The sequence below is a fragment of the Nanorana parkeri genome, unplaced genomic scaffold (genome assembly GCF_000935625.1).
Source record: "Nanorana parkeri isolate BGI_ZX_2015 unplaced genomic scaffold, ASM93562v1 scaffold331, whole genome shotgun sequence".
NCBI lineage: Eukaryota > Metazoa > Chordata > Amphibia > Anura > Dicroglossidae > Nanorana > Nanorana parkeri.
In genome coordinates this window covers 524,440-537,182 of record NW_017306599.1, presented here as the reverse complement: position 1 = coordinate 537,182, position 12,743 = coordinate 524,440, and the positions used below count along the sequence as shown (strand labels likewise).

The following is a 12,743-nucleotide window of genomic DNA, read 5'->3' as shown; positions in this document are numbered from 1 at the left end:
CCGAGATGGAGATCTGTGACTACACAAAGAAGGAGACCTTCTACGATCCCTGGGAGTTCCAAGATTCTGACTGGGAGGAACTGTAACACAAGCATGGAAATTACAGCTACAAAGTCCTGATGCAAATGACACAGTGAAGGCAGTGTGAGCACCGCCTACCTTCTCTGTACATGCTGGTCTTTAGAAGGTGAAGGATTGTCCCCAGATAAATGAGGAGTTGTCCCTTTAAGAAGGTTACCCAACAGGAAGAGAGAGCAGCCACAGCGACTCCAATATAGGAAGGGAACCGGCTGCTAGCACGCGGCCATGCAGACTGACACAGCCTGGCTTAAAAAGGGAGCGCTCCAGCCTCAACATACCCCCCTCTGTCGCCCATTGGATCCTAAGGGCAGAAGCGCACCGCCTCCCAGCACCTGATCCAATGAATGAACGAAGGTGGTTGTCTTCCTGTCAGTGGAACGCGCCGCGTGCATTCCACTGAGTCTCCACACTGCCGCAGCTCAGCCTTGAACAAAGCGAAAGGAAAAGCTCCTACCTCCTTGGCGACATTGCTCAACAGCCACAGCCCTGGGAACCAGCAGCAGGGGGTACCAGATACCCAAACATTTAGAGGGTGCTTAAGGGACCACACCCCACAGATACAGGGGCAGACAGTAAGGGATTTACCCTCACCAGGTAGACGTGCCACACACAGTCCTGAGAAGGAGGAAGAAAAAGTAACAGCGGGTGCAGCAGCTCTCACAGATTTAAGAGTTATGGTCTTGATTAGTGAGGAGGAGGGGGCGTTAACCCATAAGTGTGCTGACATGGAGCGGACAGGAAAAAACTTTGGTAAATACCATGTTTTCAAAAGAAAAATATGGAGAGGTAAATGAAACAACTAGAGAGAGCAAATAACGTTTCTCTTTGTGAATTGACCCCATAGCTTAACACTATGAACATGCTTGGAGAAGGAGAGAGATCCGGCATAACTTTATCAATGAATCAACTTTTTCAATCAGCAGCCTGGGTTGGTTCCTTGACCAGGCTATATTGGGTAATTGCAATAAAGTTATACCTGGCTGTACTGTCTAGTAGTAATGTATGAATCAAAGATTGGTTGAACAGAATTATAATTTCATTAGCAGATAAAACAAATCCCATATAAGCATTTTAGTTGTGTACTTACAGAAGCTGTACCGTATGATAAACAGCTAGACCTTTTAAAAGCAGTGGTGAAAACAATTATGTGGACATGGAATCAGCAGCCAAATGTAATATTGTTCATAAATTAGGAACTGGTTTATTCTATGTGTCAGGAAAAAAACAGCAAGAGCAAACTGAAATTTCAGAACCCAAGTTAAAAACCTTAAGAGTATACATGCAAACATTCTGTACAAATTGACAGAAAAGGCTAAAAGGCAACTTAAACCATTATTTCACAAAAATACAATTAGACAGGGAGGCAGCACCTCTATGTGTTCAGATTGCACTAGAGTAGTTGTATATTGTACAACATATTAAGGTTTTACTATTACAACTGCCACAATATAGGCCTAATGTAAGAGAACAAGCAGAGAGCCCTTGTTACTTAAGGGGCAATTGTGAGGGTACTACCATAAACAATTTGGAACGTCAGCTGAATTTCTTCCAGATTTTCACCTTTTAGATTGCAACATACATGCTTTTGTTGGCTGTCAATACAGTCATACAATGTAAAAATATTAACTGTATTAAAAGCATATTGTGTTACAACAAGAACATTAAACATGCCAAAGAATAATGTCCAACAGCATAATAATGCTGATTACTTGTACAAGCCAAACTCCACAAAAAGTCCAAATTAAACATTTCTTGTGCCTTGAAGTGCATTTCCACTTTCACAGCTAAATTTGGTAACACCTATTTTAGATGTGTTACATATTCCCATTCACATAGCATGAGCTAAAAAAAAAAAATGCTTTTTGCGGTTTAAATTGCTTTTACTTGGGTTAAGTTTTCTTGACTTCTTAAGGGTTAACATTTCTACTTGCTTCTACTCCTTTATACTGTTAGGAGGGGCTGAGAGGAGTTAAAGGATTACATCCCTGGCTTCTGCATTCAAATGTTAATGAAGGTAGTGAGATAAACACAACCCTCAAATTTCAGTCCCAAGTCTTTCTATAAAGGACAGATCACTGTGAAGGTGCCCAGCAAAACCTGGAATTAGCCATGTTGCCTGCTTGAACAAATCATCTATAAAAAGGTAAGACTTATTTAAGATTATTTTACGGTATGCTCTGAGAGTAGGAACACATAAAACACACATAGTGGAGTTTTCTAAAAATTTGACTGCAAAAGTGGAAATATACTTTAAGATTGTTTAGTTATATATTTTGGGCCTGTGCATGGGATGGCTTGTCTTAGGAGGTTTCTAGTCTTGGAACAACCAACTAGCCATTAGGCACAATGCAGTTCCATAAAATGGTAAACCCTCACAATTAAGGTTTTTCCCTCAGTTGTGAAGTCAGTTTGTAGAATTATAACCCTCAATGTACAGGACTACCTCACAAGCAATAAAAAAACCTCCACTGTAAAGTAATCCCTAGTTGCAATGATAGCTATCCTTGAAGGATACAATATACAAAGTTCCCGCAGCTGAGGGCAGATTTCTGGTTGTTCAAATGGTGCATCCAAAAACAGATGCATATACAGTAAATCGCTTTTGCATATTAATGACTGAATGTTGTATTTTGTCAGGTCTTCTGCCTTAAATTCACACAGCAATTTTTTCTGCACTGAACATTCTCCTTTCGGCAACATGTACATTATGAGAAGGAGTGCCGTCTATGGGTAAAATCTCCATATTACTCTTTCCATTCCCCAGCACTGATGTATTTGGACTGCCACTTTAGCAAACTGTAAAGGCTCAAGTCTAGTTTTTTTAATCAGGACAAATTGTGTCTGGTTTTGAACCAACGTAGTTATAGTTAAGGCAAAATGCAGTGTGCAAAGTGCAGTAATGCATAGCAACCAATCAGAATTAATTTTCTACTATTTGCACTGTAGTGAACCAACAAATACTCAGATCTGAATGCCTGCTATTAGTTTCTGCCATTAAATAAGCCAATTTGTCTTCCATGCGGCACCTTTCATAGCTTACAAACTGTGAAATTTTAGTTTGTACTGAAAATATAAGTAACAGATATCATATAACATTCCTATTCTATAGGTTTATTTAAGCTACATGATATCACACATACTTCAGTGTCGCTATTCATTTATAACATACAAGTTACATAAATTCCTTTATGGCATTCTTATAATACCATCTTAGCATCCCCCTCTTTCAGAATGGAAGAGATTACAGTGAAACAGAAGTTCAATAAACACGACTTTAAAATAAGTCATGGAAATTGGAAGATTGAAGCTTTTTGATAACAGTGTACATAAGGCAGGAGGCTTAAACAGCTTATTTAAAATAGAAAGCATTAATGTTTATATCTTTCATCATTTTGTACCAGAAACTATATCAGAAATGTGCTATAAATAAAAGGACTCTGGGATTCTCATATGCCAGCAATCAAGCTGGTTGGATTTCTTTGGGTGAAATTCCCTTATCGCATTCCAAAGGGAAAACAAAGATGACCCAAAGGGATATACATGAGGATTATGAATCAAGAAAATGTCCATTTCTATTTGCCTCTTTTTCCACGCCCCTTTCGCGATTTGCCGGATGTTTGAGGTGAACTAGATGATGCCACAGCTATGTTGATCTGACCATCTTGAATCTCCTGCCGAGCATCTTCTGGCATTTGGTTGATTTTTCGCTGAGCTTCCAAGTAAAACATGACATCCCGTAGTTGCTCCTGCATCTCCACAATCTGAAGGTCCTTCTGCTCGCCGACTTCTTTTCGCAGAGTCTCCTCTTCTTTCAGTTTGGTTTGGAGCAACACCTGATTGGCTCTGAGGCACTTGTTCATTTCCTGTTCTTCCTTCAGCTCATTGGATAGTTTAGACAACTTTGTGTTTACCTGGGTGCACCTTAGAAACAAACGAAAGAAGCAGAAGAGATAAAGATCAACAGGCACTGTTACATAAAAACATTCAAAGGTTGGTATCCAGCAAAATTCAACTAATCTCCATGGATGTTAAACAGATCAAAGTTAAGTACTGGTAGTCCTTGTCAGCAGTTTCAGAATTCATACATTTTATGGCTTGCACAAGTGCTAAAGAAAAACTAATGGTTTAGGTTCGCAAGAAGTTGGGCAAGCTGACCACAAAATTCTTCTTAATATTATTCAGGATTTATATAGTGCCAACAAGGTTGCACAGAGCTAGAAAGGAAGACAGTACAGTTACAATTCAAGACAAGATTGCCACTATAACCATGTTGTTCGCTCATCTAACTCAAAACTTTAAAAGCCCAATGTCCTGCTTGCTCTGTATTCTGGACCTCATCACCCAGTCTTCTTCTCAGGTTTAAATTACCTCAGGTTTAAAATCTTCTCAGGTTCCCACACTATAACTTTCCTCTCAACTTTTAAAGAAAGCCTTTTATTAACAATTGACATATATAGACTCTGAGGCCATGGGCATAATCAGTTCAAATCTTTGCTTCAGTCTGCCCCTTAAACCACTTCTATACCCATTGGGCACCAACAAATTGCCTCCTGCACAATACAGAATGGATGAACCCAAGCCATCAAATCACAACCCATGCATTAGGCCTTGTTCACACAGGCTTCAGCTTGTATAAGAGCAATGCTTACAATAAACTTTTACAAAGCATTTGTAAAGCTTTGGCAAGAATCCAACAGCCTTTAAAAGAAAACTTCAGCTCCAGTATGGGAACGTTAAGCACAAATCTTAATGGGAGTTCTTACTTTAAACAAGCAGTTAGCAAGTATTCAGCAAGCCTACTGAAGTCTGCTAGCAGCTGGCTTAAAAGAAAATTCAACCTTTCTGACCATGTTTCATGTTACACCATATTTATGGTGTAACATGAAACATGGTGGCATTCCCCAGCCTACCAACCTCAAGCAGTTTATGGGGTACTAGGGCTGCAACACCTAATCGATTTAATCGATAATGAGAATCAATGTCAATGATTCTCATTATCGATTAGTTGATTCCAATTAGTTAAAACCCCACCCCTGCTGTCACCGCCACTCAGCTCCTCCATTCTCCTCCTTACTGGTAACCACTGCATGCTGCGGTCTGTGTCACCTTCAATCAGAGGGTACACAGAGCACTGCAGCCGGCACCCAGCGGTGAGTAGAGCCCGCTGTGTCTCTGCATTCCCCTTGCTGTCGCGCCCTGTACCTCCTCTGCTGCCGCGACCCGTTCCTCCTCTGCTGCCCCCATGGCCCCTCTTCTGCTGGTGGTAGAAAACCGGCGTCAAGTTTCTTGTCTAGCGGCTGGGAGAAATAGCCAGCCTGCTATTGTTTATTTTAAATTGCAATAGTAGGTTGGCTATTGCAGTCGCAAACTGCCTTCTGTCAATCAGCAGAGGAGGACCTGAAGGAGAGTTTGCTATTGGCTACTGCAATTTGAAATAGACAATAGAAGGCTGGCTATTGCTCCCAGCCACTGCCTACTGTGTTTACATTCAGCTGCCTCAGCAGGCAGTCATCATTCCCCATTGAAGTGGAAATAGACCCTTAATTTCACCTCCAAGGTGCTATCACATAGGGGGCTTGTTATGTCAATGAGAGAGGCTTGGAACCTAACCTCCTCACTTTCCATTGACTTACAATATTTGCTGGGTTTCAGTTTACACCAATTTATATTTTGAACCATTCCTTGTTTTGAGAAAGGCTTGGAACCTAACTCCCTCAGTTCCCATTGAAATACATTATATATTTGGTTTCAATTTTACAACACTCCCAGAAAAGGGTGCCATTTTGAATCAATGCATGATATTTGGGAAATTTAGCTCATATGAAACCATTTTAACAGAAAAAGGACTATCCTCTTTGTTTTGTAACAGAAGATAGCTTTGTTCAGCAGTACAATATAAAGTATGCTTGTATTTCAGCAAACAAATTATTTCACCATTCTCGGGTTGTCCCGATCAGTCCCAGTCCCAGGACTTTACTGTTTTCCACAACAAAAACTCTTCAGAAATACTCTGTAGTCTTAGCAGCTTTCAACAGCTTTTGATTACAACACACACACCTTGTGTGCCTGGCTCACTCAGCCTCTGCAAACCTTCCAGCCTCCTAGGATGTCCCTTGTGTGCCCCCAGCACACACCACACCTGCCTTGTTTATGCCTCCAGCACACACAACACCACAACTCCTCTCTTGAGCTTTGGTCTGGGCTCTTTCTGAGGCTGCTCTCAGCCACCTGATCGCCGGCAACACCTGACCTCAGGACTGGAGATTTTATCCAACCCAGAACTTAATCTCCAGAGTTCCAGATCCTAGCTACAATCTGGAAACACCGGAAGAAACTGAAAGGCCAGCTTCTTCCCTGCAAATCTAATTATATTCTGGAACTTCTCAGCCCCTCTGGCTGAGAGTCCTGGGTGTCTGTGTCGGTAGCACCTCCGTGGCATTGCCATGCACTGCCACTAATATATATATATATAATTTATTGACAGTGGATCCCATTCACACCTGAGTGTTGTGTTGAATTACGCATTTTGGCCCCATAGACTTTGCCTGACAACAGTCTTCTCCTAGTAACTAACTTTCCATTGGCAAAAAAAAAAATTCTCTTTATCTATCTCTCAAGTAAAAGAGCTTAAAAGTAAGCCAATCCTGATTCCTCTAACTGCTTTTTTTAAAAATTCTTTATTTATAAGAAGGCAGGTGAGTAAATACACACATTGGTTCCAAGGTACACTGCGCTAGGAATACGTTCTAAATAGCTTATAGGACCAGCAGCAATGTATGAAAAAGATGTCTGATATGGTAAATAAGTTGCGCTTGATTTAAATAAATGTGGATTCCAAAGTGGAAAATATCATGAATAACACACGAACATCTATACAAATAACCAAATATTCTATCCTAATGTGTGATCGATACGTGTATGATCAAACCCTCAATATGGACCAATCTCTTAGTTCCAAGAGAGAGCCATAATCAGTTTATTTTAATTTTGGATATTTCCACACTGATTATGGCTCTCTCTTGGAACTAAGAGATTGGTCCATATTGAGGGTTTGATCATACACGTATCGATCACACATTAGGATAGAATATTTGGTTATTTGTATAGATGTTCGTGTGTTATTCAGGAGTAAATACACACACATTTGTATAAAAATAAAAATACAAGATAGTACAAAACAATGTCCATATAATCAAATTTCAATGAGGCTACAAGAAGGGACAACTCAAGCAAGTAATACGAACCAACAGATGCATCCAGACCTTCCCATGCAGGAGGGTCAAACTTGAAACATGCTCAATAATAAAGAAAGTGTGCATACCCAACCTGTCCAATTTTTTAAAATTACAACGGGGTCAGAAACCGAAAGGAAGATTGAACACTAAACAAACATGTAGGGTGGAGAGAACAAGGGTTAGGGTAGAGGGAGAACGCAAGAGGAGAGAAGGGGAGCAGAGGAAAAGGCTGTAATAATCATAAGAAAATGGAGGCGGGTTCGTCTTGAACCAACCCACACCAGGGGGCGTGTTTCTGTCCTGTACCGGAAACACTCTAGAATTAAGTACCAGCTGCCTCACCAAAAGCAGAAGATTCAGTAAATTAATCCAGGGGAGCCAGGTGGCCATTAATTTAAATGCAGGTAAGAAGCTCGGGATTTAATGCTGTGCTGTAAACTTTGGAAATTAATTTCTTTACAATGCTTATAGATTCAAAGATAAATGAGGACTTGTTTTAAAATTCTTTTAGTGAATATGGAAATACTTTAGTGCCTTGGTTCTCAACTCGTGGGTCGTGACCCAAAAGTGGGTCGCAGCCCCGTTTTCAGTGGGTCGCTGCATGCCTTCTACTTTTCTAGGTGAGAGGCTTCTCTGCCTCACCCTAGCGCAGCACTGTCAGTTCTTGTGCCAAGCAGCCATTCAAAATATGCTGCCCAGTGCCAAGTGTCAGCTTGAGGTGGGATAAGATAGAGCTATGGCTGTGAGGGAGCTCCATCCATATGAGCATTGCTTACAGCTCCCTCACATATCCTATAGAGGTGCCATAGTGACATCACATTCTGGCTCCCACCACCTCAAACGCACCTCCCACCCACAGTTTGTACGCCCACACTGGAATGCGCGGTACCCCAATGCTGTGCATTCCATTGCAGTGTAACTTGGGTCGGGACTTAATGACCAAGGACAAATGTGGGTCCTGAGGTTACACAGGTTGAGAACCACTGCTTTAGTGTGAATAGTCTGGGCACAGGTTCACTTAAAGAAAACCTACTTCAGGCATCCAAATGTGCCAGGTATTCTTTTACAATGTTTTATTGAAAAAGAATACAATAACACACAATGGACTTAATGATGAGCCTGTTATCACAAACATGTTTAGAACACATTGGTATACTGAGGTTTAATTACAAAGACAGGACATAGTCAAGGTTATTACAAACGTTTGCCAACTGTACACATAAAGCAGCACGAGCACAGCAGCTGTTAAAGAGAAAGGGTACATGGAGAGTGTTAGAAAAGCCATGGTGTGGGAGGCTATTTGTGTTGTAATGAAAGCTTGTAGTGTAAAATAAGAGTAAAATGCTGGAAAAGGGCATAGGATATGAAGTGGGTGGAAGTAAAGCAGATAAATATTAGTAAAGTACAAAAAAATGAAGGCAAAAAAGAAAATGGGGGGGGGGGGGGTTTGAAATGGTAAACACCATCAATGGCGTAGGGCACACGTAAAACGTAAGCTGGCCATGCACCAGTAAAATTTTGCTGGAAAAATGTATTCTATTTTCAAATAGTTAATGGGGTCAAATGGACAATTGTTTTCCAAATGGAAGGAGCAGGATGGTAATTTCTCGAAGAAACAAAATTTACAGTGAACAGTTAGCGTGGTTTTGGTTCGGGGAACTCCATCCCTTCCAAAATCAAACTTTAAAACTAAAGAAAATTTCTAGCGAAGTCCAACAAGTCTCTAATGGCATCATGGAATGTTTTTTATATAAATGTTCTTACGGAAATCTACCAGTTTATGGCTTGGCTTACAGATGCCAAGCACTAGGCGTGCTCAAGAAGTCTACAGCCCTACCTTTCAGCTGACTTAGGTTTCCATCGTGAAGAAGAGTAAACTTATTACTATCTTCATTGACTGTGACTGATTCTAATAACGTGATTTCTTGTCTTCAACAGAAGAGTTCTTTCATTGTTGATAAGATTATCTCAGGACGCGTTTCTAGGTTACAATGACCCGGTCACCCATCGCCCGCCAGACCCCCTGGCAATGACCCCGATATAAGCCTCACAATGTTCCAGACAGATATAAGATTTAAAGGGCATCTGAAAATTTGGACGGGAAAACACATTCCAGGTATTGTTTTTCCCTCCCTGGAGCGGTTTTGTTTCACAGAACATTCTGAGCTCTGTGCTATCAGACAGTCTATATTTTAAATTCCAGACAAAATGCAAATATTTCATCTGTTTCTGCCACACGAAGCCAAACATTTCCAAAGGGGGGGAGGGCCTACTACAAAAAAAGAAAAAAAAAAAAAAAAGGGGGGGGGGGGGGGAGGGTCCTAGCAATTCAATTATATTTAAACTTAATTTTTATTTTTTTTAAGATGTTCCCAAAATATCAAATTAATGATTGGATCAAACTTTTCCTGGTGCACAAAGATGGTACAGGTTAGGAAAGTTCCTGATCACTATTGGCAGTGTTGATTCCCAAACCAGAATTTAAACAAACATCTTAAACACTGAAATAACTCACTTTACTTTCATAAAATCTGCACACAGAACAGTGGTAAAGATTTTCACTCACTTTCTTTCCACAGCTTGTTTCTCCTTGAGAAGATCATTTAGCCTGTGCTCCAGGCTGTCACACTTATCTATTGTCTCCTTGAACTTGGCTTTCATGTTGGTAATCTGGGAAAATAAATAGCAACTCAGAAAACACAAATCTTATCCCTGTGCAAAGTGTAGTCATGAAGGCTTGATGACAGGAACTGTGGTCTTCTAATTCAGGGTAAGAAGCTGTTTGACCTAGTGACCATGCTAAACATCTAGCAAAAATAAAAGCTACAAACTATGTTACCTGTATAACGGACATAACACATTTTTATGTCTACCAAAGTAGTACATTATATTTAAAGCGTCTGTATCCACAATAAATATGTCACTTTAACAGGTTAGAGAAATTTTTCTGCTACTACTGACTGAGCTACACATGATTAGTCCTTAGGAAACTGTACATACAATATTGAATATTGGCACACTCCTGGGTTTACTCATTTATGTTTTGTGAGTAAATGTTCCCAAGGGTGTTTTTAGCCCTTAAAATCTTGCAGGTTTCTCGAGAGCAGGGGTCTCAAACTCAATTCACTTGGGGAACACTTGACAAATGTTTTTCTCCCATGGGGGCTGCTTGCCAAATCTCATACTTCAAAAGTATGAGATTTTGAAGTATGAGATTTTGCCTCAGGAATTTGCATTTTCCTGCAGCAGGAATCCCTAATCTGGAGTTGACAAGCAGCAGCTGTCACCTATTCAAGTTAATGATCAGATGACAGCAGCTGCATGTAAACACCTGCACACCGCATGTAATGTATGTGGTATTACATGCGGTTACAAAATACTGTCCCTGGATGCACAATCAATGCGTCTAAGGAGAGTGATTGATATAAACCAAATGTAATCATATCAGATACCATTACATGCGGTGTGCAGGCGTTTACATGCAGCGGATGTCACCTAATCACCAACTTGAATGGGTGACGGCTGCTGCTTGTAAACACCAGTTTAGGGATTCATGCTGCAGGGAAACAAAAGTTCCTGACATAGGAAGTTAAAATAGAATACAGAGCCCTCTCTCCTGCTTACCTTTTTGCAGGGAGGAGGCAAGATCCTTGCGGATCCAGTGGTTGATTAGTAAGGTCTACTGCCGACCTTACTAATCCATCTTTTCAGTAAAGGTTCACTGAAAGATTTCAGAGTGCTGGCTGAAAGGATCCGAGTGCCGGCACAGAGAAGCAGCTATGTGGCTTGCATCCGACAGCGATGCAGACCGTGTAGCTGCTCCCGCAAGTATAGTACCGTCTCACGGGCCCCAATTGGCCTGCAGGTCGGTACTTTGAGACCACTGCTCGAGAGGTTTAATCTTTCCTTTTCTACACTGTTCTTTATTATTCTGATGGTGGATATTGCTTTGCTACCTTTTCACATGAATTCTTTCCATTGTGCCTTTCAAAAGCTCAAAGCTTAAAATAAGGACAGTGTCTATTGCTGCAAATCATAGCATAACCTTCTTAAAAGAAAAATGTATCTGCATTTCTCACTTTCCTCAAAAGAAAAATTGTGGTTTATTTACATTTATTCTTTATTGTAGAACCATTGCTTTATTCCTTTGGGCCAACTGTGTATCTTCTAGTTTACAAAACATATGTAGCTCAACACCTTATTAGCCATCATCAGTGATATGTATATAAACAACAGCTTCTATGTAGTAGGACTTGGGGACAAAAAAGATGATTTGGTGACTGTGAAATTATAATAGCCAGGTTATGGTGAAATGGCCTGTAAATCAGCAATTCTAGAATAGGGTTTGGACCCTTGAAAAGCATATTTAGGCAGGTTATGGTAAGGTGGAGCGCATAATAGCAGTTCTAAAAGGATTTGGGGGCTGAGAAAGCACAGTCAGACAGGTTATAGTAAGGTGGCTGTAAACCAGCAGTTCCAGAAAAGGGATTGGGGAACAAAACGTATAACCAGACAGTTTATGGTTGGGTATAAACTAGCAGTTCTGGATGCACAGTTGTCCCAGGGGTCAGGAGAGATGGTCTGGCTAGTTGTGCCCACTATCCTAAAATTAGAAATAAACCCCTCCTTGGATTTGTGATGGAAGTAAGACATGCAGAAATAGTTTAAAGAAGTCCCTACTTTGCTACTTAGCAGAGTGCTTTAAAGACTTATGTTAGCTCACTATAACCTGGTGAGGTCTGGTTATACTGTCTTAACAGGGCTTGGAGACATTTTTGCCTTTTTATGTGACTTACCACATACCATATGCTGATGGAAAAAGCACAAATTATAAAGTATCCAACATTTAAATCAACGAATCTGACCAAGCAGGCATTAAGTCTTCCTCTCAGAAGAAAATATGGATCAGCAGCTTAGGTAAAATGATCTCTCCTGCAGTGCTAAACCCGAGTTTGAATAGTGAGTATACAGCCATGTTTGCTCTTTGAGCTTTTGCAAGTTGTCAAACAGAACCTAGGGTTTATCTGCCTGGGTTGGGAATTGTATAGGCTGCACAGACTCAGTAATGTCACCTCCAAATCAGTAATGATGGCACAGAAGAGCAAGGAAGAGGGGAGTCCACTCTAGATAGGCAATTTTAACTTGGAAAGAAAAATTTTACTTGGTTGTCACGCACCTCATCTGCTGTATCTTTCTCTAAACGCACAATCTTGTTTTCCCAGTAGATGCGCTGAGATTCCAGCTGGCTAGTAAGCAGATATGAATACTGTAACCAGAAAGGGAGAAAATTATGTGAAGAAAATAAATAGTCACATGATATTACACCTCATTGATTTTTACCTATTATTGTATAAAATATCTGCAAAGCACTGGAACCAATACCACATAAAGATATACTAAAAAGCTGTAGTGACAGTGTGTGCAGAT

General features: G+C 40.5%; 1 protein-coding gene across 2 annotated transcripts in view; it reads right to left on the bottom strand.

The window, feature by feature from the left end:
- Nucleotides 1-3,309: 3,309 nt before the first annotated feature.
- The window catches only part of BRAP (BRCA1 associated protein), a 54,073-nt gene continuing 44,639 nt past the window's right edge, over nucleotides 3,310-12,743 (bottom strand). For both annotated transcript variants that reach the window (XM_018558335.1, XM_018558334.1), the window contains 3 exons: nucleotides 12,493-12,582; nucleotides 9,883-9,986; nucleotides 3,310-4,002 (listed from right to left, as the gene is read on the bottom strand). In XM_018558335.1, coding sequence (XP_018413837.1) covers nucleotides 3,654-4,002; nucleotides 9,883-9,986; nucleotides 12,493-12,582 — 543 coding nt within the window. In that variant the 3' untranslated portion in view covers nucleotides 3,310-3,653. The remainder of the gene's footprint in view (nucleotides 4,003-9,882; nucleotides 9,987-12,492; nucleotides 12,583-12,743) is intronic.